Source organism: Tympanuchus pallidicinctus, unplaced genomic scaffold (genome assembly GCF_026119805.1).
Source record: "Tympanuchus pallidicinctus isolate F22 unplaced genomic scaffold, pur_lepc_1.0 scaffold3, whole genome shotgun sequence".
In the NCBI taxonomy this organism is placed as follows: domain Eukaryota; kingdom Metazoa; phylum Chordata; class Aves; order Galliformes; family Phasianidae; genus Tympanuchus; species Tympanuchus pallidicinctus.
The window spans coordinates 74,775,206-74,802,695 of record NW_026294747.1 but is presented as its reverse complement, the minus strand read 5'-3'; the positions used below and the strand labels follow the sequence as shown (position 1 = coordinate 74,802,695).

The 27,490-nt window shown below is 41.0% G+C and overlaps 1 protein-coding gene across 13 annotated transcripts in view; it reads right to left on the bottom strand.

Annotated features, from left to right (window-relative positions):
- The window catches only part of ABI1 (abl interactor 1), a 76,547-nt gene that overhangs the window by 47,191 nt on the left and 1,866 nt on the right, over positions 1-27,490 (bottom strand). For all 13 annotated transcript variants that reach the window (XM_052694463.1, XM_052694464.1, XM_052694455.1 and 10 more), the window contains exon 2: positions 6,448-6,615. In XM_052694463.1, coding sequence (XP_052550423.1) covers positions 6,448-6,615 — 168 coding nt within the window. The remainder of the gene's footprint in view (positions 1-6,447; positions 6,616-27,490) is intronic.

Below are 27,490 nucleotides of genomic sequence, written 5' to 3'. Positions count from 1 at the left end.
GCCTTCCAGGGTCAAGTCTGCAGCCACTGGATTTTTGCTTTGATTTCAGAAAATACGAAGCCACATCAGACCTCTTAATTCAGTATTTAATGAGGTATCTAAAGCTCACAGCTAAATGTCCATCCAGCAGAAAAGAAGTTTTGGCAGTCTACAAGATAATGGAAATTGTCCTTTTAGAATATGCTTCTATCAGAGTGTGGAATGGGAATGACTAGGAAGGATATTCCACTGCAGTGACCAGCCATTACAGTTAGCAAGCTCCTATTCCCCAGCAACGCATTCACACTCAGCATTCAAAAAAAACCAGGTGGGAATAAAGAATGAGAGGAAGCAAAAGTTTCTGACTCAATTCCTTCTTCATCAAAGCAGCTGCCCTATGGGAGTCACTGAGGTGGCGGTCAGCACAGAAGGGCTGACAGTTAGGGCTGCTCTTTCATAACAGCAAATAATTTTTAAAATCCCATTATAGTTATTTTATTTAAAAAACAAAGAGAACCTCATCGGTTGAGTTGCAAAGGAGTTACAGATTCTGTGTGTATTTATTAGTGGTCATGGAGAATTCCTCAACAGAACAGCTATCAGGGCAACCCTTACACACTGTATTTAACAATTTTCATAAGCAGACAGATAAGCAGAGCAAGCACAGCACAACTGAGCTGCAGCAGCTTCTGGGAGCCTTGGCTTATGTTACAGAGTACAGGAAGAACAGGATGTGAAGCAAAGGCCACAGAGATAGTCAGCACTTTATTAGGAGAGGAAATGCCACCCAAGGCAAGGTTAATTTAAACAAAAGGTACAAGATTCTTCACCATATTTGGAATATTTGTCTGTTGACAAGCAAAGTCAGTTCAAGAGAATGAGAGATAAGAAATTATCTTACTAATGTATACATTAGATGCTGTTCTGGTTCCTGCAAAAACACTTTGGTCTCCTCATGCACTTTTGGATGTGTGGCAGGGAAAGTTTATATGGAACCAGAGCTAACAAGATTTGCAAACATGGAGTGGTGTTTTTTCCCTGAGCTATCTTCACCCTTGCCCATCACTATTTAGGTCCTATAGCTTTTGATGTACCTTGCAAAGACAAGTCAGATTTTAGGGTCAATCCAGCTACTGCAGTGGAATGCTGGAAAGAGTTGCACCTCTGAATAACTTGTGGTGCACCACCTTCCATAATGAAAAGCTCCATGTCAGAACCTGCTTCTTTCTGCACTGCCACTTGAAGAGAGGCTAACTACAGATGTGACAGAGCCAGACTCAAGTAGCTGATGGCTACACCACTGTGTCACTGTTTAGCTTCCTCTTTGTCAGACTGAACAATGTCCTCAGCCTCCCTTTGTAGCTTCATGCCTCTGACCATCTCAATAGTTCACTGTTGGCACTCTCTCCAGTTTCCCTATGGCTCTCTTGAACAAGGCAAGAATGACAAATCTGAACACAGCATTCCAGGTGAAGCCTTCTCATTGCAGGGCTGATGACAGCCCCTTCCCTTCAGCTGTACTCTTTCCAAGTCAGCCCCATACTGCCATTTCCCTCTCCCAGCATAGCATCCCTTGGAACAGCTGCTCCTTTCCAGGACTCACTCAGCCCTCCCAGCCTGTACAAACCAGTGGATCCTCAGGTGCAGGCCCTGCACCTCACTGGCTTTCTAGAGATTTTTGCTGACTCAGTTCTCATGGTTTCTCTGCACTGAAGTGCCATCATTCAGCATGCAAACCAACTTCGCTAACTTAAGAACTATCCCAGATTTGCCGAGGACATAATTTATGTTCCAAGTGGTCTCCAGAGACTATTCTGAACAATGCAATATTGACCCTGCTTGTTAGCAGCATCCAGCCACGTTCTAGATCTGACTAATTTTCTTCCCACATAACAGTCCAATCATTATTCAGCCCATATGCTCGTCATGTTAGAGAGCAAAACCAGAACATTAAGCAACCCATTTCCTTTTAAAGAGGTAGTTACATGGTAAAAGTTGCTCCTTGGAACCACAGTTGTCACCAAGAGGATCTGGTGAGTATCTCCCATAGGAATACCAGAGTATTTACATAACTGCTTGTTCCCAGGCACAACAGTCAACATTCATCAGCAGATGATTCACTGCATTTTCTACCCTCTTTCTACTTTGTGGCTTTCAAATATGAACTGTGCTGTGACTGTATGCCACAACCCTTGCACGTGGTACCACATTAACCCAAGAGCGGCATACACAGACTCAGGAAAAGCTCCTTCTCATAAACTAAGTAAGAATCCCCATTGCATGTAGCACTGTATCACTCTCTTCAAACAGTGAAGACCTACTGAGCAGCTAAGACCTATCATATTCTTTTTTTCCTGGAATCAAAGACAAGCCAGCCTGCTCTCAACTCGCTGCTGCTTAGAAGCCCACCCCTTCACACCTCAGAAGATCTCCGGCAGATCTTCTCTGAAGCCTCATCCACATTGGTCTTTGCTGGTTACCTGTTCAGTGGAAAACGTCCCGCTACTTTGCAGATGAGGACAGATGTCTCCATCTGTAAAGTTCAGAAATGTGAGAAAAGGTAATAGCTGTGTACAGAAGGATTGCCACTGCCTTCAGCCAGAGAGCCATACCGTACAAAAGGCATTTGGCTTTCTGCTTGCACGCAATGCTTGTATTAGACATGAGAGAGTGACAGCAAGATTCTCCTAAACTAGTTAAGTGATTGTCTTAGTTGCAAAAGCTTCTAACTTTTAGCAGTGACAAAAGATGCATGTATATTTTCCTATTGAAATGTACACTTTGAGAACATTTTTCTGTAACAGCTCTTATTTTGCATTAGAGAACAGCTTCAGATGCAGAAGAGAATTTAACGTTTTAAGGGATGCAAGAGCCTCCTGGTACAAAACATCATCTCTTAAAAAAAGGAGCAGTTTCTACATCCAGTACTGCAGCTGCTCAGACATAAATGCAAGTGCTGATCAGTTACATTTTCCAGTTTTGGCACTGTAAACAAGAATGTCCCTTGTCAACCTTCCTCCTCTGACAACTGTCTCATTTTCATTCACTTCAAGTCCATGGAAATGAATGAGCAAAAATGTATCTTAAAGCACATTTCCCTAAGTTAGCTCTCATTTTCGAGAGGAAGAAGGGGAACCACCAAAACAGTGCAAGTCAAAAGAGCAAAAAACATAGGCCCAAATTTCTAGATAGGCAGGTTTTCCTTGTCAAATGTTTAAGCTAGGAAGAGCTGAATTTTCAACTCCTCTGCTAAAAGACATCAATTTTCAGAGCAAAAAGAAAGATGCAACAGGATTTATTTATCAAAGTATTAACTCACGGATTCAGGGATCCATGCAAGAATGAAACAAACAAACATAAGTGTCTAGTCTACTGCTTAAACTCGTTTAATACACAAAAAGTAACCATAACGAAGCACAAACTGCATTCAGAGCACAAGTACACAATGTCCTGTTTAACTCGTCATCCAGCAACATGAAAAATTATTGGTTTATTCAACACTTGAATTGCCCAACACCTAAGAAACAGCATATGCCAAATGCTAAGGTCTTCATTCTTGTCCCACCTTGATGCCCGAGGTCCTTCCTGCCATCTCCCACTCCAGGCTGACCCTCAGACACTGTTTCACTCCATCACTGTCCAGTCTATGCTTTCATTCATCTTCTCTATGAAAGAAAATAGCTCCCATTCCAAATACCTCACATTTCAGACAGTAGAAGAAAGCAAACACTAAGGTACTGCTGTTCAGACTAAGGAAAATTGCTTTTTTGTAACTCCTTCTGAAGGTAATACCAAAACAAAGCCCTGCTCTGTTACAACCTAGCATCTGTGGCTAAGAAAGTGACAGGACGCCCCAGGTCTTTCCTCCACTGCCATTTTACCATTGTCCCACAGGGAATGTTGAGGGCACATCACAGCATGGATCTGCCTTCACATCCTACATCACAACCAGCTGAGCAATTCCTGTAATCTTCTGAGTATGTTTTTGTCTTCAGAACAGCCAAACTAAAACCTCAAACAGGAACTGACAAATATGTGATGTAACTGTGGCTGCAGCAGAAAACTTGTAGTACAGAGGCCTGGAGAGATATATAAATATATATAGATATGTATATATGTGTATACACACACACACACCTTAATGCCCTCAGTAAAGCCTTGAAGCTCAAGATGGTCTAAAATATAGACTCGCTATCTTTTCCCTAAAATCCTGCCTAACGGGATGAGTAGGCTCTCATATACCAGAAGGGTTTGCCAATTTCTCCACAGCAGTAATCAAGTCTCTGCTCTGCCATATCTGAACAGTCTGGAAAAGCTGAAAGTCAATACTAAGGATTTAACAGCTGAGCTGTTTGTGCAAAACTCTGTATTGTGGACGTAGTAAGTAGTTCTGTGCGGGCCACCTCAGACCCACAGGTTACAGCGGAAAGACAACTATAACTGCAGAAGATGCAGCTGGTCTAGCTTCTATGCAGCAGCCAGAGCAGAAGCCTTTCCTGGAACTGCTCACTGCAGTGTTCCTTCATCCCTGAACGATTTTTTCATGTGAAGCTTGTTTGTTCTCAGTAAAAAATAAAATGAAATTGAATTCATTTTTTCCAATGAAAACAAGTCATTTTTCCATCTGTACAATTAAGTTTCAGTAGCAAGAACAGAACACACCACTCCATTTAACTTTTCCTGAGTATTTTTTCCACTGAAGAAGGTACGTAGCTATGAGAAATGTCAAGTGCCTACTAGTCAAGATTAGCTTGTCCAGTCATTTAGACTAGACTCATTCTGGAAAACATGCACAGAGAACTGAAATTGCACATCAGAACTGAGCAACAGAAGTGGCAGGGAAACACAAACTGACTGCGAATAAAAAGAATCACAGGATTTTCTTCCACAGTTCTCATTACCAGAAATATTTTTTAGCAAATTGTACCTTATCCCATAGGTATCTGCTCTGTATTGCAAGACCCAGAATTGAGGAGCTGACTGGCAGTGCCTCAGATCTGTGTTTCTAGGCAATACTTCTTCCATGGAAAAGAATTCTGTTTTGAAAATACATTCATCCTCCTATGCTTCAGAGGCATGGAAATATTCATGATTGATATAAGCAAGGGGAAAAGACGACACTCTGGAAACTTCAGAGAATTTAGAACCAGTCATTCAAACAACTGCACAGCAGATTGATCAAATGTTTCAACTGCATATCTTAAAAAAAAAAAAAAAAAAAAAAAAAAAAAAAAAAACCATACTTGAAAGCAAACAGCTGAGCCAATACGCATACGTTATCCATATCTAGTTTAGCTCCACAAATTAGCACCCGAAGTTCATTTATAAGCAAGAATTCATTTCAGGAAAGACCAACCAGCAGCAGAAACTATGAGTGACCTTGCTAAACACTGCCTCAAAGCTCTACAAAGCACTGATTGTTCACAGTCTTTAGCAAACAGTTCATGTATCAGGTGACTCAACAGCTTTCAGCACAGTGCCTTCAGTTCAAGCAGCAAATAGTACAGAGGGTTAACAGCTTTTGTGCTAGTATCGAACATTTTGGCTTTTTCACTATTAGTCATATCAGTGAACCAATGAAAATCGAACAATAATTGCTTCATTCACTGTAGCTCTAAAACACACAGGAAAAGATGTGCTCAATGTAACAGAACATGCAGTGCTTGTGAGGCTTGTTGATTCAGTCCTTTATGCAGTCACATCTTCATATGTAGCCTTGAACCTAGCACCACAAAACCTCCCAATACTTGACAGAGCAAGAAATTCATTTACACCAATTGTACTTCCTCCTAAACTGTTTCAGTTACAACTACTTGCTAAATATTTAGTAGAGCTTTTAACTTTGCATAGGTCTTAACAGACTGAGTCAACAAGTGTTTCAGAAAGGTTTGTTACCAGAAAAAAGAATGCACTGGAATCTCCCCCCGGCTGACAGCTTTCAGGGAACTGCTGAGCTGCCATTTAAAGTTTTTGGAAACCATGATTACCGTGTAAGAGCAATAAACAGAGGTCATCAGGGCTCTACAGGGAGACAGCAAAGTCCACGAGGAGCACTTTTCTTCAAATTTAAGAAATTTGGTCTAACATGTACTACTAACACAGTATTGGCTGACCGACAAAGGTCTTAAATTCACTAAAGAACATTTTGAGTTGGATCCTTTGAGTTCCAGTTATGAAACATTTGGATTTCTTTGAAAATAAAATCCTCTCTAACACTCTCAACTGCAGCTTCTGATTCTGGGAACTTAACTCCTGCTTTAAATCAAATATAGTCCCAGTACTTCTTGGTAAGGAATATGTTTTATTTCTATCACAATCATCATTAGAAAGCAGCTTTCATAAATATTAGAAGAAGAAAGTCTTACCCTTTTCAATCACATTAATCACAGAATTCAAATAAGTCAACATAAACTACCCATCTCTCAATAATACAAGAGGGAAAATAACACCTCTATTAAGAAAGATTACCTGGGAGATATGGTTGATGGAGGACTCCATCCTCCGCAGCTGGGATGCCTGGATGTCCAGCAGCTGTAGTACATTGTTGGCCAGAGCATTGATCTGATAAGCAACACTGGCTAGAGACTGAGTTGTGTAGGCTTTGGTCTCTTCTAATGCTTTCCTTTTATCTGGAGCCTGTAAAACAAAAGAACAAGATGTTTGCTTAAGGCCAGGAAAAGGGTACGAGATGGGGGAAAGAACAGGAACAAAAAACACAACCTATATTTAGAAGGATCTGTAATCGAGAAAATCTGACTGTGCAGTCAAAGTACTCAGTCTGCATCAACATTCAAAAATTCTCAATAAAAAAGTAGAAATAAAGAATTTGAGAGCTATTTAACCATAATATTACATGCCAAGAAGCAATTCGTTCAGCAGAAAAAAAAACCACATGATTTATCAGCAATGGGTTTCTAAAGCCTGCCTGCACATCCTTCATTTCCGGAAAAGCCTCTAATTCCCCAGGAACATTGAAACAGTTTTCACCATCTCTTATGAGATCACACAGCCCAAACAACTTAAATATAGAAAAATATTTTCCCACAGTTCAGTGTCCCCCACCACACACGCTGCCTGCAAAGCCAACCCTCCTGCTGTGCAGGCTGCTGCGGCTCAGGAGTGGAGAGAGGGGAAGCAGAGCAGCAATTGTGACATTACCTCTCCTCATGTGAAAGCTTAATAAGCCTTCCGTGGCAGCTGCCAGCTTGCTGCTGGCCCTGTTTGCTCAGGTACCACTCACCTCCAGGAGCAGATCCTTGCTGCGGTCCCACTCACAGGGAACAAGGCTCACCTAAGCCTCCTTCTCCTCCTGCCTTCCCCTGAGGTGTCCCACAGCAGTACCCAGCCTTATGTTGTTTTCTACCCCTCTCTGACCCCATTCCAACCCTCACCTTTATCCACAAAAGATGCACGTTTCATACATTCCTTGCCTTCTTTCACCTCATCAGCCCCACAGTCATCAGTTCCAGCAGCAGCCAAGCCACATCACATGTTGATAGAAGAGCAGAGAACCCACCCTGCATTTCATTTCTTTGTACCACAGTCAGTCCAGTTACAGTTACCATTTGTTCCTGAATCTCACCTCATGCTTCTTCAGTGTCTTAGGTTAACATCCACCAGTGTTAAATCTGCCCCTTAAGTATGAAGGGAACTAACAAGGAAACCTTCTTGTCTCTCTTGCTTTAAGGAGAAAATTGGAAGGTAAACTGATCGTATATATCATAAACTCACTGCACAACAAATACTGAAACACAAGCTATGCCATGCTATCTCCTAAAGAGATATATTTCTTTTTAAAACAAGGATGAATTCCTGCCCCACTCCCACAAACCAGGAGATTTGTTTCGATCCATTATCAATGTTCCCAGCAGTGTTCTGACATGTAATAGAACACTTCTAGCCAATGCCGTCCTTCAAATAGACTCACAGACACTTTCAACAACAGGAAGCAGTTTAATGCAATGTGCTGCCAATGGGTAGAACAGCTACTGCATGGACTAAGAACATGCTACTGCAAAAAAGAGAAAAAAGTGTTAATATTTCTTAATACAAACAAAGCTACTTTTCACCTTAAAAGAACACTGATGTTTCTAGATGTCGGAAAATTTTAGCAAGTACTTCATTGGAAATAAGCCTTCACAGTGAAGGATCCGTTAACTACTATAGTTCAAGAGGCAAGCTTCCCAAAGCACACTGATTCTCCAAAGAGGCATTTGAAGCTTCAAATCATTACTAGCAGTGACCCAAAAAAAAAAAAAAAAATCACAACGTGCAGTGTTGAGTTGGCACCCACAGAAAACAAGGTGTTCCAAACTGAACTTCTACCACCTTCAGCACGGTGGAAGTGCAGCTTGCAGCCTCAGAGACAGCTGAAGTAGAATTTCTACTGAACTAGACACAGCCAGTCAGCAAATTCCACCTTTAGATCTATGTTTGAATAGATATGAAATCTTTACTCAAGGTATTTTACTAAAGATTTAACTGAACACTATTAAACTGAACACCAACTGATTACAAAGCTACAGCGCTGTTGCTGTTGTCAAATGAGAAAGCTTCAACAACAACAACAACAACAACTCTCCTGTTTTATTGAGCAAATGCCTTGTCCTCAATTGCCTAAACACCTAAAATTCTGGTTATTTGCCCAAATGAGCAATTTGGCAGCAGGATTAGATGAGCAGTTGTGATACATAATGTATTTCATGTCCTACTAGATTAGAAATATTTCAAACTTTATAGATAATTCAGTCAACTTAGCTCAGTAATTTAAATAACAGCTTAAATTAGAACTAGTTTGACCCATAGTCTTCAGCACTGTTTAATTAGAACTGCTGGTATCCACAAGATACATGCTAGAAGCTTCACAGCATGGGAAATGAAGAGTGGAGAGGGAAAAGCCAAGAGCAGCAGCAGGAGGAAGCAGGAATTTCCAGCATTATTGAACTGCTATTTTCATTTCTAAGCAAAAACTAGAAATAGTACAGATCATAAAACATGTTCACATGCCTTTAGATACTTTAGTACAACATCAGTTGTACAGCATCAGTTAACTACTCAAATTTGGAGATGACAATATGCTATCAACTCATTTGTTTTTCCAACAGTTCAGAATTACTTTATGGTTTGTATTAATAACTTAAAAGATACTGTTACTTCCCCCATAGTTCTCAGTGTGAAAGGAAGTTCGAGTGTCATTTAGTAGCAAACTGAATATTATTTAAATCAAAACAATCACAGCTTTTTAAGTTTTCCTCTTAAAAAGCAACCTGTATTTCCAGCTTATCCTTAACAGTCCTGTCAGAATGGCAAAACTGCCGTCTGAAATTGCTTTTCCTAAAACCCAAGGGGACAGAGATGATAAAATAGCATGGCATTCACACCACGTACCACATATATTTCTCAAGTCCAAACTTGTATAGCAATGCTTCCTAAAAACAACTACGTTATTGTGATCAAAACTGACTTTACACCCAGGCAATTGCCATAATAGAAGAGCAAAATCTTACCTACTGCTTTCTCAGTTCAGCACCACTCAAAGGCCAAACAATGAGGAATCTGTCCAACACTCAGTAACCAGTTGCAGCGTTGCCAATTTCCCACACCCCCTCCAAAACACCACCCACACATAAGCACATCCGCAGAACAGTGTCTGTGCAGCGGACAAGCCATCTGCCCTCCCTGCTTTCTCACTCAGCTAATTCCCACCATTTTCTAGTTGATACAGCATGCAGCTACATGTACCAGCTTCCTCCAAAATCACATCAGCTCACACTGCAAAGCATCTTCAGAAGGCAGGCATTTGCATGCTGGTCCATACTCTTATTACCTTTTCTCCAGCCTGCCTTCTCTTTTCCCCACTTCCATCCTACTTTCTGTGCTTGAAATTCCCTGTAAGAAAGCAATGACCAGGCTCTGTTTGACAAAGGTCAGAAAGCAGCTCACTGGATCACACACTGCAACAAGCCTGCTAGGAATGAATTAGTTTGCCTCCTGAGCACGTGGCATATGTTGTTCCACATTTTCCATCTTGAATGGCCGGACTTTGTGCAACCTCAACTCTTAAAAAAATCACCCATAATAAACTACTAATAGAGCACTGCCCTAAAGCTGCCCAATAATCACTAAGCTAAACAGAGCTGTTAATTATTCAGCACCTGACACCTTTCAGATGCTGGCATTCTGTTCAAGGGCCCAATCACTCTCTGCAACCAAACAAGAGGAACAAATCTGCAGTCACTTTTATATGCCTTCACTGTTATCACTCAGGATGCCTTTAATGAATTCAGTGCTGCAGTACATTTACCTTTGCTTCAAACCAAGCATGGAATAATTGCTCAGTTCTGCACCTTGGCTATCTTCATTTAAGAAGCATCTCCTACCTTTCATCAACAGATTAAAGAGAAAATTAGAGTTACTATGATCGGTTGCTACAAGGATTTAGCAGTTTCTATCACATACCAGCACTCGCAGAATAAAACTGCACCATTCAGTGATCATCAATATACCCATTTACATTCTCTTTTGTTCAAGTTGTCATTTATCTACATTTCAAGTTTGCAGAGTGCAGACTTCCTCCTAGTGCTATAAGATCCTACGATTGGTTTCAAAATTCTGATTCCTTTCACAAAGGTCTTACCACTTTAGCTCTGATTTTTGATCTTGACAAAGCCTAGAATGAACTTTTATTAAAAACAATCAGCCAAATCTTTTAGCTTAAGTTAGCTATAACCTACAGCATGCCATTTTTGCAGAATTTTAGAAACATGCTTACAGAGTGGTAAAAACACCGCATCCGGGCACTGACTTGGAGACTCCTTGTTATCAATACTTAACCTCTCCAAATATCTCTGGAAAGTGCCCCCCCCCCCCCCCCCCCCCGCAGACAAAATTATTTATAAACCTATCTAAAACAAGAGCTTGTAACATTACACAGATCTTTCAGAAGCTTATATGAGCTTGATGTTGCCACTTCACTGATTTGATAAAGCCTTTAGTAACCCAAAGCTGAACGACAGTCTTAAGGGCTTTTTTTTCCCCCCAAACTTCTGACTGCTATTGGCAAAAGGCCTGCACATTTCTACACCATTTGCAACATATGTTCAGCTTAGAGCAAATATTCTGCATTCAAGCTGCAGTAATGTGTCTCAAAGGTTTCAATATGCCACATGCACTAGATAATGTTTATCTACTCTGAGCCAGAAGCCTAATTTAAATTGGCTATTATGGACCGTTAATCCAGAGGTCACTGTAAATAACTGAGGTGCTACTACTGATATAAAGAGGTGGTCCACAAATACAGGTTCCCTCTTACCCATAGCTCCGGGTGGTTGTTTACAAACCATTCTAACAGGCTGCATTGTGGTGGACCTTCCAGGTTGTTACTGACAGCTAACTATATCAGCAAGAGAAGAAAGTCTAATAGGTAAGTCACAGCTGCAGATGCCACAATTTTAGATACTCCAAAGAACTTTCAGTAACCGACTACTTACCTGGAAGCCATCCAAAGATATCTGAATTCACTGTGGTTATTACTAGCAGGTACTCACTAAGGAGCATTCAGGATTTCTCTCATCACAGGTACAGCCTTAAAGGATATACATCATTCCAGAACAGCAGCAGAGACTAAGGCCTTAAGATCGACAAATGAGAGTTGCTTGCACTTCTGACATATACTGTCCAGAGAAAGAACAGAGTAGGAACTGGCTGTGTCAAGTGCCTCCTAGAACAGGCTTACCACACTCATGCCATGCAGCAATCTCACTGAAGGAATTCTCTCTCCAGTACAGTAGACTGAGATTACTTCAAGGGGACAACACACTATTCCTCAGCATCCACAGATCCTAGTACAACTAGGCCCAGTGTTTGCCTGCCTAAAAGTTAGACTGTTCTTCATCAGAAAATGAAGCAAGTCATCAGGAGACTTGGTTCAGAAATTTAAGCTTTGCTCAACATAGTGGCACGAGACATCCCAGAGCACCACAATTAAGATTTCAGAGGGTCACCAGCACACTTCATCTGCTGTCTGTCTTCAATAGAATCATCCCCAAAGCAGCCATTTTCAGTATTCCCCTGACTGGAACCACCTACTTTGCTCTTCATATCATTGCTATCATCAGTAAACAATTGTGGGAAATTTAAAACAAACCCATGTACGTGAGGACAGGGAGCAGGTTATGGCTCAGAATGAGCAAAGTCTGAAAACAACTCAGTACAAGCACAGTCTGGTGATCTCCACACCAAGGGGGAACTAAAGGCAAAACCACACATGTTCCAGAGCACAGGTGAATCTCCATTAACAACCTACAATGCAAACAGCAGTACTAGTTTACATTGAAACTGTTAATACAATCTGGGCAGTAGAAAAATATTCAAGCACTTTACTAATGTCACTCGTCATAACTTGTGATTTTGTTGTACCTTACTACCATTTCTGAATTCCTGCGAGGTATTGAAAACTCAGGATTTTAGAACCCAATGCCTGTGAGCTATTAATTGCAATGCACTGCAGCCACTGACCACGTCCACGTCCCACCCAAGGCCTCTCCAGGGGACTGGCAGTCATTCCTTACACTGGCAGTGAAAGCAAGGAAGAAAGACTGTGCAGCTCCCCCTGCACAGCGTGGAGCAGCGTCAAGCAGGAGTATGGGAGCTCTCAGCCACTGAAATAACTGGCTGCTTCAGGAGCGTGAAGAAGGCACAGAAGCATGCTTAACCATTCAGAACTGTTCTTAAACCTAAGATTCCTCACACTACAGTAACCCCAAAATTAAAACCAGGATGATGAAATGCTTTCAAGTCCACGCAGTACAAAATACTTATTCCTAACTACTGAGGAAGAAACCCTCCATAAAGACAGCCAGAGTAACAACTACAATTCAAATCCTCTCAACTTACCTCCAGCACCAACAAAAACAAACAAACAAAAAAAAACCCAGTGGTATTATATAGTATTTAGACTAAGTTTCTCCAGGATAAGACGCAGTAACTCAGCTATCCCAAAGCAGAGGAACTGGTAGAACTTGAATCTCTCCTCCTCAGGTAAACACCTTGCACAACAAAGCTGGCATTCATTCAAGGCACCAGCCTTGAATGAGATGATTACCCACCAGCTACAAATGCACTAGCAGGATTTCAGTCTGTTCTTTTTAGAAATGCTATTTGTCAAAAATCACTGATTAGTCAGCTACAGAATAAGACAGATACCAAATTACTGCAGTGTGACAAACACACAGAACTGCTTACCAATCGCTGTCTAGCTCAAGCTCTGCTTCAAACAGGCCCTTCCCCCAAATCCTGTGTATGCTGGACAATCAGCTAGAAACAAATCCTTCATTTCCATCAATAATATCCCCCTGACCTGTCCTGAATAGTCTTGATAGCAAATTAGCATTTCTATGGACTGAAACCAATTTAGCCAATCTGTCTTAGTCCTTGCAGATCTTCTTTCAGTTGAAAGTTGCTCTTCATTCACTTGATTAACTGTAAAAAGAAGAGACTCAATTTTTCAAATCATTATCATTTCATGGAAGACAGAGAGAACGATTTTTTCATTAAGGAGAGATATTCTTTCCAAAGGAGAGTGTGAGGAGTACACATACACACGTATTCACCACAGCAATCCAAACTTTTGAGTCTTGATAACAAAAACATGTGATGATTGCAATACCTACACCAATATTTTAAAAAAAACTATTTACTTCTCTCAGGCACACAGACATGTTATCAGATTCCAGTCCATTCTGACCTGCATACTAGGCACAGATTGGGGTCTTTGAGATTAAGCTTCCAATAACTGCCTTACTGTCATCTGTGATTTTACTTTTAAAAAAAAGACAAGTCCACAAGATGTGGCATTCACAATACTCTGCCACAGACTTCAATAGCTCTGTAAACAAGGGCAGAAATAGCTTACAAAAAGAAAAGAAACTAAAAAAAAAAAAAATCCACTATTTTACAGTAAATAACTTTTAAAAAAAATCAACTTAGAAATTCCATTTTAATCCAGGCTGTGAACGTTACAGCATGAAACTAAACTATCCAATGGGAGAGCGATTTACAAAGCCATGCCGACTCTGACAGATGGAGCCTGGGAAGATATGTGCCAGCTGCTCTGTTAGCAGCATTCTCTGTCAAAGGGAGAAATACTGTTCGTGTCGGCTGTGGACTAAACTACTCTTATTTTTAAAAAGGAAAAAGAAAATTCTCTATAGTGTTTAAAGCTTAGTTTTCAGTTCTCCTGCCAAATCCAATAGGGATGTCAGAGTAAACATACGTGTTGGCAAAGCATATTGTAATGTTTCAGTTGTTAGCGTCTGTGTATACAACAAAACCAGCATGCAACAGTGAACCAAAGCGACAGAAGTGTGCCCACGTGTCATTTTCACACAACCCTTGAGCACTCAATAAGGCTTTGAGATTGCATATGAAGCAAACTTAACAAATTTGGTCTACTGGGTTTTATCTTCTTGTTTTACATGATACAGACCACACAAGCTCCAGGGCAGAAACCACTTCTTCCATTCCTGTAAAGCACTACACAGCATCAGTGCTTACAGTTGCTCCAAGATTAGGCTCCCAACTTCCTTGCAATGCCTATGACTTGCCTTATGACATCACATCATTGCACACGCTAATCCCCTTGGAGCTAACCAAGCAGGGCTCTGACAGAGACATCCATGAACCACAGCTCCAACCACCTAATGCCACCAGAGGCCTGGAAGAAAAGCCCATGGTGCTTCCAAAGAGATCTTTCCTCTTTAGAGCTAAGGAAGTTACCCAAGACTATGGGAGCGAATAATTATTCCAGTTTGCTAGGCAACAGACAATATTTGTTTCCTTATAGACTGTCTCTCAAATATCGATCTTTTGTTCTCTGGTTGTAATAGGGCTTGAAATTAAAATGGCTGTTTACTTTGCTTAAGTGCCAGCATCCACCTACAAGTTTTAGCTCATCTAACAAGGACAGGCTCACCAGCAAGCCAGAAACCCAGAGGAAACTACAGATATTCCAAATGCAATTATGCCAACAACAATCTGAACCCATACAACAGGGCAGTCCCAGGTGCTGTTCGAGAGAGAGCAACAAACCAAATACTGGCATCTGCAGAAGAGCAGGCAGCAAAAGCAAGCAGGCTCTCAGCTACGCTCTGCCCTGGTCAGCTCCAGGAAGAACCACAACACACTACAACACAGAGCTAAGGAGTAGTCAGACCTTCAAATAGTGACTGCAAAAGTTCCTTTAATTCAGGAAGAACTGGTACGCTGAAGAGTCACTGTTAACACAGCCTCCTTAAGTAAAACATGGGCAGCTGCTGTTAAACCAGTTCCCAACCATCACAATATTTTTAAAAAAGAAAGTAATGACCATTACAGGGTGAAATTGTCTTTGAATACTTTGTAGTATTCCATGCCCATTTAAGTCTTCTTCAGTCTGAAAAAAAATAGAAAATAACATTTGTATCTCTACCCATGATCAGGATTCACTTTGTTTTGTGGCCTACAGATGTCTTCACATATTCCAACATCTGCCTTCACTTCCCAAGACACTGCTTCTCTTTTCTTGAAGAGATATTTAGAAGCAGGCCTAAAACCAAGAGATTCAATACATTTTGGAGATTCAGGAAAAAAAAAAAAAAGACCCTAATCACTAACAACTATTCACCAATTTACTACAAGCTCAACAGTGATCTCATGCTAATAAAGTAAACTGCAATCAGAACGAATTTTTTAAATTTTGTTTTATTTTCAAACAAGAACTTGCATGTAAGCAGAGAAAAACAACAAAGAATTACTAATACTACTTAGGCTTTTGTGCAGCCTGGGCCTAACTGTATACTCTTCATCTGACAGTACTTGTCAGATAAAGAAGCATATTACATCCAGCCTCTCTCTAAATAATTACTTCTCATAAAATTAAAATTCAAGCCTAAGGTTAGCAACAGCATTCAGAAACCTTACATACTTCAGTTCATTTCAGCACTGAGCTGTTTCAATTGCAGCAAGTAGGAATTCAGCTCATCAAAAAAAAAAAAACAAAACAAAACAAAAAAAAAACCCACAACAGATGGTTCAGGAAAATGGAGAAGAGCAAAGTGAGAGAGAGGAATGGACAGTAACACACCACTTCTTCCTTGCAAAGAAAGACGTGAATAGGCCAGTAAGCAGCAAAAACAAATACAGCCATCCCCAAACACAGCAACATGCAAAACTTAGAGAAACCAACAGAAGACAGAAAGCAAGTTTTTCAATAGGAAACATATACATACATAAAATAACAAATTAAGGGGTTATATACACACACACATACACATATATATGTATGTATGGGAGGGGGAATTGTGCTGGCACAGCGTCTGAAGGAAAACATTTACAAGATGCCTGGAGAAAAGGCAGATAAAAGCAATCCTAAGTACAAACTCAGACCTGTTCCTCACAAATGGATTGGAGGTGCTTGTTGAGTCCAGCAATACTACAGAATAGGACAGTCTATCAAAGTCTGATGTGCTGACTCTTGCGGGTCCTTTCCAACTTAGGATATCCCAATTCCATGATCCTGTTTGAAACTTGTTAATGTTAAAAAAAAAAAAAAAAAAAAAAAAAAAAAAAAAAAAAGCAGTGGCTGTATTAATAGCAAAGTTACGCCCTATGGACGTGCTTTCAATTTTACTGAAGAGTTTCACTATTTACAAGCAAATGAAATCCTGAATGTATAAGAGGATGGAAGAGGAAAGACTTGTAAGTAAACAGGCCTAAACACTGAAGATACATCCAAGGCAAAGCTAAGTTAGCATCTACAGCAAAGCTAATTTTTGTACTACCTCTGTTCCCAACCAGGCGTTATAAGAAAAGCTGACTTTCAGTTTCTAAATTTGTCACTTTTTGAAAGGAAATTGAAAAACACTCTTCTGTTCCAACAGCTAGAAAAATTTGTTTTCCTAATCAGAAAAGGAGAATTTTCTTATCAGAGCGGATGGCCGGAGTTTTGTACTCATTACACTCAACAATTATGCATTTTACTCAACTTCTGCAGTAGCTGGTTGGCATTTATTCATTTTCTGAGGTGGCAAAGAACTTAGTATCTTTTGCTCATTATTTATGTTCTGTATTTGCATAACTCCTTCATAACTGCTCCATTAAACACCTCTTCCTCTCCAAGGCCAATTTCAAAAAGCCTCCTGCTTTATGAGACTGATGAGCATGACTCACAGCCTTCCCTGCACTCATTCCCCCCAGGCCTAGCAGGATATCATACAGCCACTAAGTACCTACTTCAGCTCATATTCCCCCACTCCCACCAGTGCTGCAGTAACCCCTTACTGCAATCTGGGGAAGAAAATGTAAAGCTACCCCTCTAGCTGTCCAAGGTTGATAGCAAGCAATTAGTAACAGTAGTTCCTTTTGCTGTTGTACTACCATACTCACAAGACGAAGTGACTGAACACAGGCACACAGCAGTGGGATTACATTCACATCCCGATTCCTCTCCACTTTTACTTCTCCCAAAAACTTGCAGAGCTGCTCATGACCCTCCACTCACTTTTCAACAATCCTTCAGATCATTCCTATATTTGATATTTAGTACTCAACATTGATTATTCTTCATCAACTCTTAAAGCCTTTTCTACAATATGCTCGAATCACTCCCCCCTACTTCCATATTCAGCACCAAAACCAGCAACTTCTCTCTAAGCAGCAGCGACAGTTTACTTTGACCAACCCTTAGATACCACATACACGCGTGCTTGGCCACCATCCCCAGTTTTCAACCTTCTCACAATTACAACAAATACTTTCCTCAGACACTGAATAGTCAATATGCATAGACAGTAGCTCATTTTACAGTTCTTGTTCATGCACAGGTTTCCAAAGAGAAAACGTGTGCTAGAAATCTTTCCATTGATCTTTATTCTTCTCCATCAGTATAAAGGCCAGATTGCCAAAGAGGAATGAAATACACATCTAGAAATGACGCAGCCCACCATTCAAGCAATACAAGGCTTCTTACAAAGTAAGAATTACTTTGTAGCTTCAATTACTTCCAAGGCAAGAATAAATTTTTCCAGCACACAAAGTTAAAGGCATCTCAGAAATTAGATACAAGGAATCCACTGCCATTTAAGACAGCATGTACTTGCATCACTCCCAATAAGTCTTAGCATTACTGCAGCAACCAGATCATTTCAGTGCTGAGAGAACATACTGTATGCTGCAGAAGGAAACACACCCACGGTATTTGAAGAGAGCCCTCTCAGAGCCAAGCGCTTCTAAAGCGGACACATTTTATCTAATACAGCTATGGCCATGAGTTTGCACCACAGAAACAATAGCTCCTCCCAGAGATTCAGAAGTCCTGTAAGTCAGCCAGCAAATCAAAAGCCAAACAGTTTCCAGCCAGGTCTCCAAGGGTCTTGCCAACATAAGCGCATTAATCCATCATCTGTCTATTTGTTAGTCTGGTGCTCCCTGGACCTTGGTTGAAGCATCGTCCAAGCCACCCGCCACAAGGACTCACAGGGGAACCCTGGAGGCTGTAATCGTTTTTATAAAAACTCTTCAGGATTAGGTCCAACTCTGCTATGCCAGTCCATATCCACTGGCATACATTAAGAGAACACCATTTCTCCTGATATGACCACCTTCCCCTCACTGTTAAGAGATTCAAAGCCCCATAAACAAAGGTTTTACCAACTCTTTTCCACCCTTTGGTCTCACATTAACAAGAGGATCAGCTTTCTAAACAAGAAAGATTTCTTATCAATGAAAGGCTTGGCAGCAAATATTCAAGAGGCCTCCCAAAAGGTTTACTAGTAGACAGAAACACAGTTAGTCTCCGTGCACACAGCATCTTCTGAGCTGCCTTCTGTTTCTCTGTACCCTATTCATCCCCTCATTCCCAGGTGGTTACAAACCACAGTCAAAGCCTTAATCCCAACTCTGGGCCATTAAGGATAATCTGAAAGAGAAATGTATACAAATGCCTTCAGTAGCTGCAGTTTTATGTGATGAGCTGCTATTCAAACCCATGCCACTGGAAGCTGTCTGAAAGGCATCATGAAAAATAGCTGCATAATTTAAACTGCAATGCAGTAAAATATGCAATTAAATAATAGAGAGATTAATTACAAGAAATAGACATGGTAGAAATGGTTTTCAGATGAGAGCCGAAAAGAGACTGAAAGTCAACAAGGTAGAGAGCAAGCCCAAAAGAAACCATCTGTTTCAGAGGCTGAAGCTGCAATGACAGCAAAATATTATAATAATATAAAATTTTATTACATTAAAGTACAAAAATAAAAAAAGTACAGTCCACAGTATTTGGCACCAAGTATTTGATACCAGGAGAAGAGTAAAGCAAAGGCCTACAAAAAAGACCTGCAGCAAACTGACAAGAGTCTTCAATGAGTGGAGAAAAATCAGTAAACTCAGATTATAATCACAGCCTAGGAGAAGCACCTGGAAAGAGAAATTTTGCTGGCTATTATGTCCCTAAAGCTTACCAGTGACAACTGTATCTGCTGTAGTAATGGGAAAAGACAATCCATGGCATGGCAATCTGCAACTACGCAGACATTACTGCAGTAGTCTGACGCAACTGCCTGGACACCTTGTTCTCTGGTCTGCTTCACTCTGGCACTTTCTTATCTTAGGCTCCAGAAAACATGAAATTGCTTCACTGAAATCACAGTTTAAGTATTAATTTGAAGTACGCCTTCTACAATAAAACCAACTAAGATGCTCAACTGACAATGACTGCTGCAGGACAAAACACTGGTTGGCAGATTTGCTGGCTCCCCCAGTACAACAGAGAGACCAGAGGAGGAAAGCAAAGATATGCATCTGGTGAAAGAATAGCTGAGGAGAACAAAAGAACCCCACAAACAAACAAAAAACAAGTACTTGCCTGATAGAGCTTAGGAAAAACACTCTCACATGAAACACTGGCATAAAAGTAGCCAAAAGTAATAAAAATCAGTTGGGTTGGAAGGGATTTCAAGGATGATCAAGATCCAACTCCCCAGCCACAGGCTGAGTTGCAAACCACTGGATCAACTCCAAGACCAGGATGCCCAGGGCCCCATCCAACCTGGCCTTGAACACCTCCAGGGATGGGGCATCCATAACTCTCTGGGCAGCCTGTTCCAGCACCTCTCTCTCAGTGAAAAGCTTCCACCTGACATTAATTTTGATCTCCCTTCCTTTAGTTTGGAACCATTTATCCTTGTCCTATCACTATCTACTTATGTAAAAAGTTGATTTCCTTATGTTTATAATCTCCCTATAAATATTGGAAAGCTGTAATGAGGTCTCCTGGCAGCCTTCTCTTTTCCAGGCTGAACAAGTCCAGCTCCTTCAGCCTGTCTTCACAGGAGAGGTGCCCCAGCCCTCTGATCATCTTCATAGCAGTTCTCTGGACCTGCTCCAAAAGCTCCACATCTGTGCTGAGGGCCCCAGACCTGGACACAGTATTCCAGCCAAGGTCTCACAAGGGCAGAGTAGAGAGGGCCAATTACCTCCTTCACCCCACTGTCATCACTCTTCTGATGGAACCCAGAATACTGTTGGCCTTCTGGGCTGCAAGCACACATTGCTGGCTTATGTTGTTTTTCATCTGCCATGAGCTGTAAGCCCTTCTCAGTCAGGCTGCTCTCAAGGAGTTCTGGCAAGTCTGCATACACACCCGGGATTATCCAGAACCACTTTTTTTCTTTTCTTAAACCTCCAAGGATATATAAGAATTGTTACGATTCAAGTAGTAAATGAATCACTTTTTTCTTCAAACTATTTATAGCCTTAAGACCACCGTGTAAGAACATTTTGTCCAATTCTAGATCGGCATCTATCCAAGTCCTGGGAAACCCTCATGCTTTTCTTAAGAAAAGCTGTAACATCACCACTTTTTACTCCTATCTGTCTAAGAAGTCATGATACAATTAGGAAAGCAAATCCAAGTCTCTTCTCCCTGAGTTCTTCAATAGTTCATGCTATCAGAACCTCCTTACGCAGGAAGGGACATGTGCTCTTTAACTTCTGCTGCAGGAATAATGTGTGTGGCTGGTTGGTTGCAGTTTTTTGGAGAGGGAGGAAGGAAGAGGGAGGGAAGGCTGTGTCACAAACACATGTGCTATCTTCACACAAGATCTAGTTCAGGCAAATCACTCTATAAACGGTCAATCTTTTTCAGAGTATAACAAATTTGTTTTTACCAGTTCAGCCAGTTGGCAGGTAGCGGGTTGGTAACCAATTTCATTTCATGTTAATACAGATTGTTGAGTTTTACAGGTTCACTTTCAGAATACTATTCTCACATTTCAAAGTTGAAATTCTCTAGCAAACGATTCTCCATCTTTCCCCCCTCCCCCCATTTCCTAAAATATCTACATGTTAGTAACAAATCTACTCTCTGCAAGAAAGTATTCCTGCAGGGCTTCTGGTGACAGCATTAGGAGCTTGCATTACCAATGGTGTTGCTCACTGCTTAAGTATCAAGCAGAAGTGGCACAGATTCTTATTTACCCAAGGGGGAAAAAAAAAAGAAAAAAAAAGCATTCCCTCTAACACCAGGGAAAGCTTAGAGTTCTGCTTTCAGTAATAAACAGAATTCACAAAGAACCCACCTGGAAGAAGCATGCTAACTTTTATTTCACCACCCAGCTCTAAGCAGATAAAGCATTTGCTGCAGCCTCTCCAGCACAACCAGAAGGGCACGGTGATGGGCTGGTGGGCTGAAAGGCACTTCAGATGCAACCTCACTTACAGAAGCGCACCACGACCACTCCTGCACTGAACACTGCTTCTGGTCTCCAAGAGCTCGGTGCAAGTTTTGAGCTGCAGAGGGCTTTCTGCACAACCCACACAAGATGAAGTCTGTCTGCAGCTGCTGCCTCACCAGAGAGATCAGGAAAAGGGAGGAACCATGCAGAGGCTGTGTCTACTGTCACAATTTCAGCAGTTACTTCCCCTTTACTTCAGGGTGGAGGAGAGGGAGAGTTCTTGTGACCAAGCCAACACATCTCCATCAAGGTGCTCAGATTTGGGGTAAGCAGGTGGGGGGGAAGGAACAGCTTCACAGTACTGCTAATGCTAAAGAGGAAAAGATAGCTGTGCTCCACAGTCAGCCTGCTCAGTAATTACACACAAGCCTGGGCACTGAGTAACTGAGGGCCCACCAGTCACTTCCTACTGGGTAACAAGAAATAAAAACCACACGATGGCCCTTTTGACTCCAAGTTACTAATTAAGGGCTGAGCATAGGCACAGACAGATCAAGATGCATCCTTATCCCTCAAGAATGTCTTGCTACTTCAGTAAGGACAACGTCTGCACAGCTACCACCCCGCTGTTCTGCAGATAAATAAGATTTCAGACACCAGAGCTGTCAAACACAGACTGCTTTCACTAAAGGGAAAGAAGAGCAACATCATCTAGAGCCCCTGCCAAGAAAGCAATAGCCACCAGCAATGAGACAGACCACACTGTGAGCACTGTGTAACTGCACACAAGTTTACAAGACTGAAAATTAGTGTCAAACATTCCTATAAGAACAGATGTGTTGAGGTCTTTAAAAAGAATGGCTGCTAATGAATTTAATGACAATTTCAGGTGCATGCTTTCACAAGCAACATACTGCACTCCCTCTGGACATTGCCCCCATGTAAATGGAAACATGCACTGATGTGCTGTAGTGTAACAGAGGCCATCAGGAGGGAGGAGGGGAAACCCTTGTGCACACTGATGCGATTCCAAACAATTGGGTTCTGTTTCCAAATCTGACAGAATGTCCCTACACGACCTTCCACGAGTCAGTTATAAACTCTGTTACTCCATTTATGCTTCTGTGCGAAATTAAGGCAGTTCAAAATACTAACCAAAGACATTGCGAAGTTGCATCTTTTTTTTGTTTGTTTCACAGTTCATTTTTTTATTGTTAGGCTTAGATCAGAGCACAGATACTAAAAGGAACTTTGCTCTCAGAGATGCAATACTTCCTATTCATGCACAACCTGCCCCTGTACTCTTATCTTCCTCACATGTGCTCCTCTTTTTGAGCCATCCTAAAGGCCCACCTTTTCTCTCTTTACCATGAGAGTTACTGGCTACAACAAGCTGCCAGAGATCTGAAGGCACACAGAAGTATCAGAAGATTGCTCCTCATATATTTTTTCTTCCTTCCAACAATTCTACGTGCTCAGCACAGTGAGTACAGCATGAAGAGCACAGATCACACTTAATGCACACTGACAGCAACCTGCAGCCTCTTCATTCCCATACATGAGCAAATGGAAGGGAGCAGAGAGCACTTCCCTTGCACAAGATGCAGCACGCACCTGTAACAGCTTAACCTAATCCACTCCGCTCCACCTGACTTGGCAGCACAGTGCCAACATCCTCATCTGCTGAAACACTGAAGCGAAACAGTGCAGGAAGAGCAATTGACATCTTACTGGCCTATTAAACTGAATACACTAAAAATAATGGAAATATTTCAAATTTGGAAAAGCCAATCTCCTACCAACCACCTCTTCTGGACACAAAACAGGCAGCCACTGCTTTAGGATCCATTTCCTGTATAAACAGGGCAATCGCTTGGCAATTTAATAAAGTTGTGCTGTTGTCCGATTGCTGCTTTCAATTTTAGTTCTATTTTCCAAGACAGAGGCAACATGCTGGCACAGGGCAGTTATAAACCAAAGCCACCAACCTGTAACTAAATTGCTGAAGAACAAAGCTCAAACACCTACAGAGCAACCAGTGCCTTTAATTAACCATTTGCTGTCAGTATAACACAACCTGACAAGAAACAATGTTTAAAGTACAAGCTAAAACATTTTCTTAATTAATATAAAGAGTACAATTTAAATCTATACAGAATGTGGATGACACATCCATATATACTATCTTTTTGCTCTCAAGCTCTCTAATACTGAATCATATTTTGGTGTTACAGAAAGCATACTGGTTTAATTGGCTTTTTCTGTAAAAAGTTCCAAATTTAGCAGTGAAACCAGAATAAAAGACCAACACTTATTTACTCTTGATACAAACTAATTAACCAATGAGCATAAAAGCACCTAAGTTCTCACGGCATGTAAAAGATTTGTATTAGCAACAATTTAAGAAGTTGATCCTTTTAAAGCAGCTCATTTCCTGAATTAGACATTCCAAGTGAACTGCTTTATACTGAGCTAAGCTTACACTACTTTCCATACTCCAGGCAATGAAATCAAGTGTCAGATCAGTCAGCAACTTTTAAGGAAAAAGAACGGCCATGGAAGAAGTTACTTCCTTTCCAATATATCTTATCTGCTGCACAGGAAGCAAACATTCAAGCTACTGAGCAGAAAGGATTCTTAGATGCATACTGGAAGATCACATCAGAGCTTGCATTCAACACTTCCCCTCCACACCACACACATTTTTCTACCAACTGAAATGAAACTTTCAACTTTGTGTAACAGCAGCCAAACTGGAATCTCTCTGCTTTTGTCTGTTTTACCCAGAATAGCTTGTGAACTCACCGCTCATTTTCCACATACTTGTCAGGAGCTACAAAAGGAAATAACATGACAACATAGAAACACACATTTAGGCAACGCAGCACTTACTTCCTTCAAGGGTCTTTCACTTAATTTATTTTCCAGAGCTGCTAAGTCCACTCACTGGAGACCATTAAGATCAGTATTTACGCAAGCACTACATATAAAGGTTCTCACAGTCACCTTAAAACTGCGTTTGAGTGGAGGAGAAATTACAAATTGATCCTCCCAGTGCATCAGAAGAGACTGATGGAAACTATGTATCTGCCTAAGCATAAACAGGGGTGCACAAGATAACCAACCTAAACAGCAAGGGGCAGCTCTAAGGAGTCCTTCACAGGCAAGGCCCCTGTGCTATACACCAGTCAATTGAAGCTATTCAAAAGGAAATAATATTGGAGATGTTGGTTTTTGGTATCATTTCTAACAGTTCCTAAGCTAGTTATTTCAAATAAGCTCATTAAAAACAAAAGAATTCAATTCAACCTGGAAAGCGACTGGAGATTCTTTCTGGAAGCTAATATTTTCAGCAGGAGAATCGTAATAAGAACCACAAATTCCTCAACTCCATCCAATGTTCCAGTCTCGGTGCTGATGAAGTATTCATGCTGGTTAGGATACTGACAATGCAGAATCTCAGACATTCCTCACCAGTGATTTTCAGATAAACTTCCAGCGGTCTGCACTCCCTTGAAGAGATGGTCTCATTTTATTTGCAGACAAAAGGATTTGGATAAGGCATTAAGCACTGCAACTTACTTTTGTATGGCATCTATTAAAACTAAAAAAAAAAAAAAAAAAAAAAAAAAAGCTTATTTCCATTATAAGACAGTTCTACCAGCCCCCCCTTTGCAGATCTCACCCTACATTACTATAAAGGCATGCCTGTTTGCCTCCATCATTAGGACAGCAGTCAGACCAGCATCCTGAAGGGTGCCAGAAATTAAAGCAGAAAAGAAAATTTTAAGAAAAATGCAACTTGTCTCCTCAAGTATATTTTGTTAAACACAGAGGAAAGTTGTACTTCCAGATAAATACTCAACGTTAAAAACCTGTTTTGAACTGTAAAGATGATCTAAGTCTCTAACAAAAGAAAATAAGAATCTAATCTTCTACCTACTTGCCACTAAAGCTCATCACCAGAAACATAACAGATTTTAAATCTAGCTACAAATTAAATGCAGCAATGTACTTGTTTCTTTTTTCCTTAGTCAGAGCCAAAATCCTCACTAATAACATCACAACTTCCTTCACTGGAAGACTACATTTCCTTCTACATTCGGTTTCCTTTCCCTTTTTCTGTCCCCTTCTCCTTCTGATGCCCCCAAGGTCTGTCATTTTACTGCAGTGCTGGATATCTTTCCTACAAATCTATTTGCTTTGCTTCTCCTGAATTCTTCTCCCCTCCTATCAAGTAAAATCCTATCAAGTTCCAGATAACCAGAATACACATGGTCTGGAGGACATACTGCATTACTGCCTGGTATTCTGATTTCTTCACAATTTGCCCTAGCAAGAAACTGCTTCCCACTTTTCTAAGAACAGTGATTTTCACCTTGAGAGCCCCAAATGCTGTTACCTGTCATCTTTCTTAAGTGCTTTACTAAAAGGATGCTTTCTGCCTACAGAGCTACAGTCACTATCAGGGAGGCAAGTTTCACTGCAGTGAAGAGTATTTTCCCCTTCCTCCCCACCATCCCCTTCTCCCCTCTCCCCCCTCCCTTTTTTTTTTAAGGATCTCTAGAAACACTGAAGAGAGTTCTCATCACAAAATCACAAAATCAGGGTGACTGAACATTACCAGAATTATTTCCACATTAAATGATGGAAGTAAAGATGATTTGTATGTTTTCAAACCTAAAAGTACAGATGCAATTTGAATACTGCATTATCTTGGGGTGACACAAAAATGACACCACTTACCTGTCAACATGAACGTAGAATAAAGAGCGTGAAGGTGGGCACAGAGTTTTGAATAAACAGAGCACCGTTACAGTTATAAGCAGCTGTTAGTAGCAGCACTCAGTGATCACACACCCATTCCACCCCCACACTACAACGCAGCACAGGTGGTAGCACACAGGAACAGTTTCCCACTAAGGAGCACAGAGACTTCTCTGTAGAAAGAGAGTAAATGGCCCAAATTCAAAGCTAACCAGAGCGAGACCATTACATGCTACGGGCTAAGCTACGATGCACATCCACTTCTGAACCGCTTTAACATCCAATACACATGTTCTTTATTCTGGCCTATTTTTATTATTATTTAAGCAAAAGCTCCCTGATGCATTGAGTGGTAGTTAGCTGTTCCACTATATAAAATGCAAACACTTTGTATTTTGTGTTGATTAAGCCCCTTCCTCTTTCTTCCCACCCCTTTCCAATCACACACACACACACACACTCCCCATTCTCATAACCCAGCACCCTGTGTCACACTGCCTAATCCTCCAGCAGCCGCACCACCACGATCTGCTCAGCACTCCAACTGGAGAGCAGATGGCTTAGCACTGAGTGCTGATTAAAAAGTCCACCCCTGCCACTCTAAGAAAGTAAATGTAGTTTTATCAATACATTTGTCATTTTTACCGACTTCAGTAAATGCATGACACATCCACAACACAGTCAGGCATACATTTTTCAGAGCTACTGCATGAGTCCTGATTAGGAATTTCAGAATGTCAGCTTCCTCCTAAAGGGGTAAACACAGCTGTACACAGACAGACCAGGCTGCAGCAATCCCAGCAGCCTACATTGGTACCCGAGGTGAAAGTGAGCTACTACATTTTAAAACAGAACAAAAACACACCAGCCCAAATGCATGGAGGGAAACTAGCTCAAGTGTTGGTTTATTTTTTGTTTGCATTAAAAAAAGACACAAGTTCCAGAGCACTGGAAAAGCAATGTAACCGAAGCGTCTCTCGCTTTCTGACACAGACAAAAAGTTGGGAGCAGCAGCAGACAGGTCAAAACTTGCG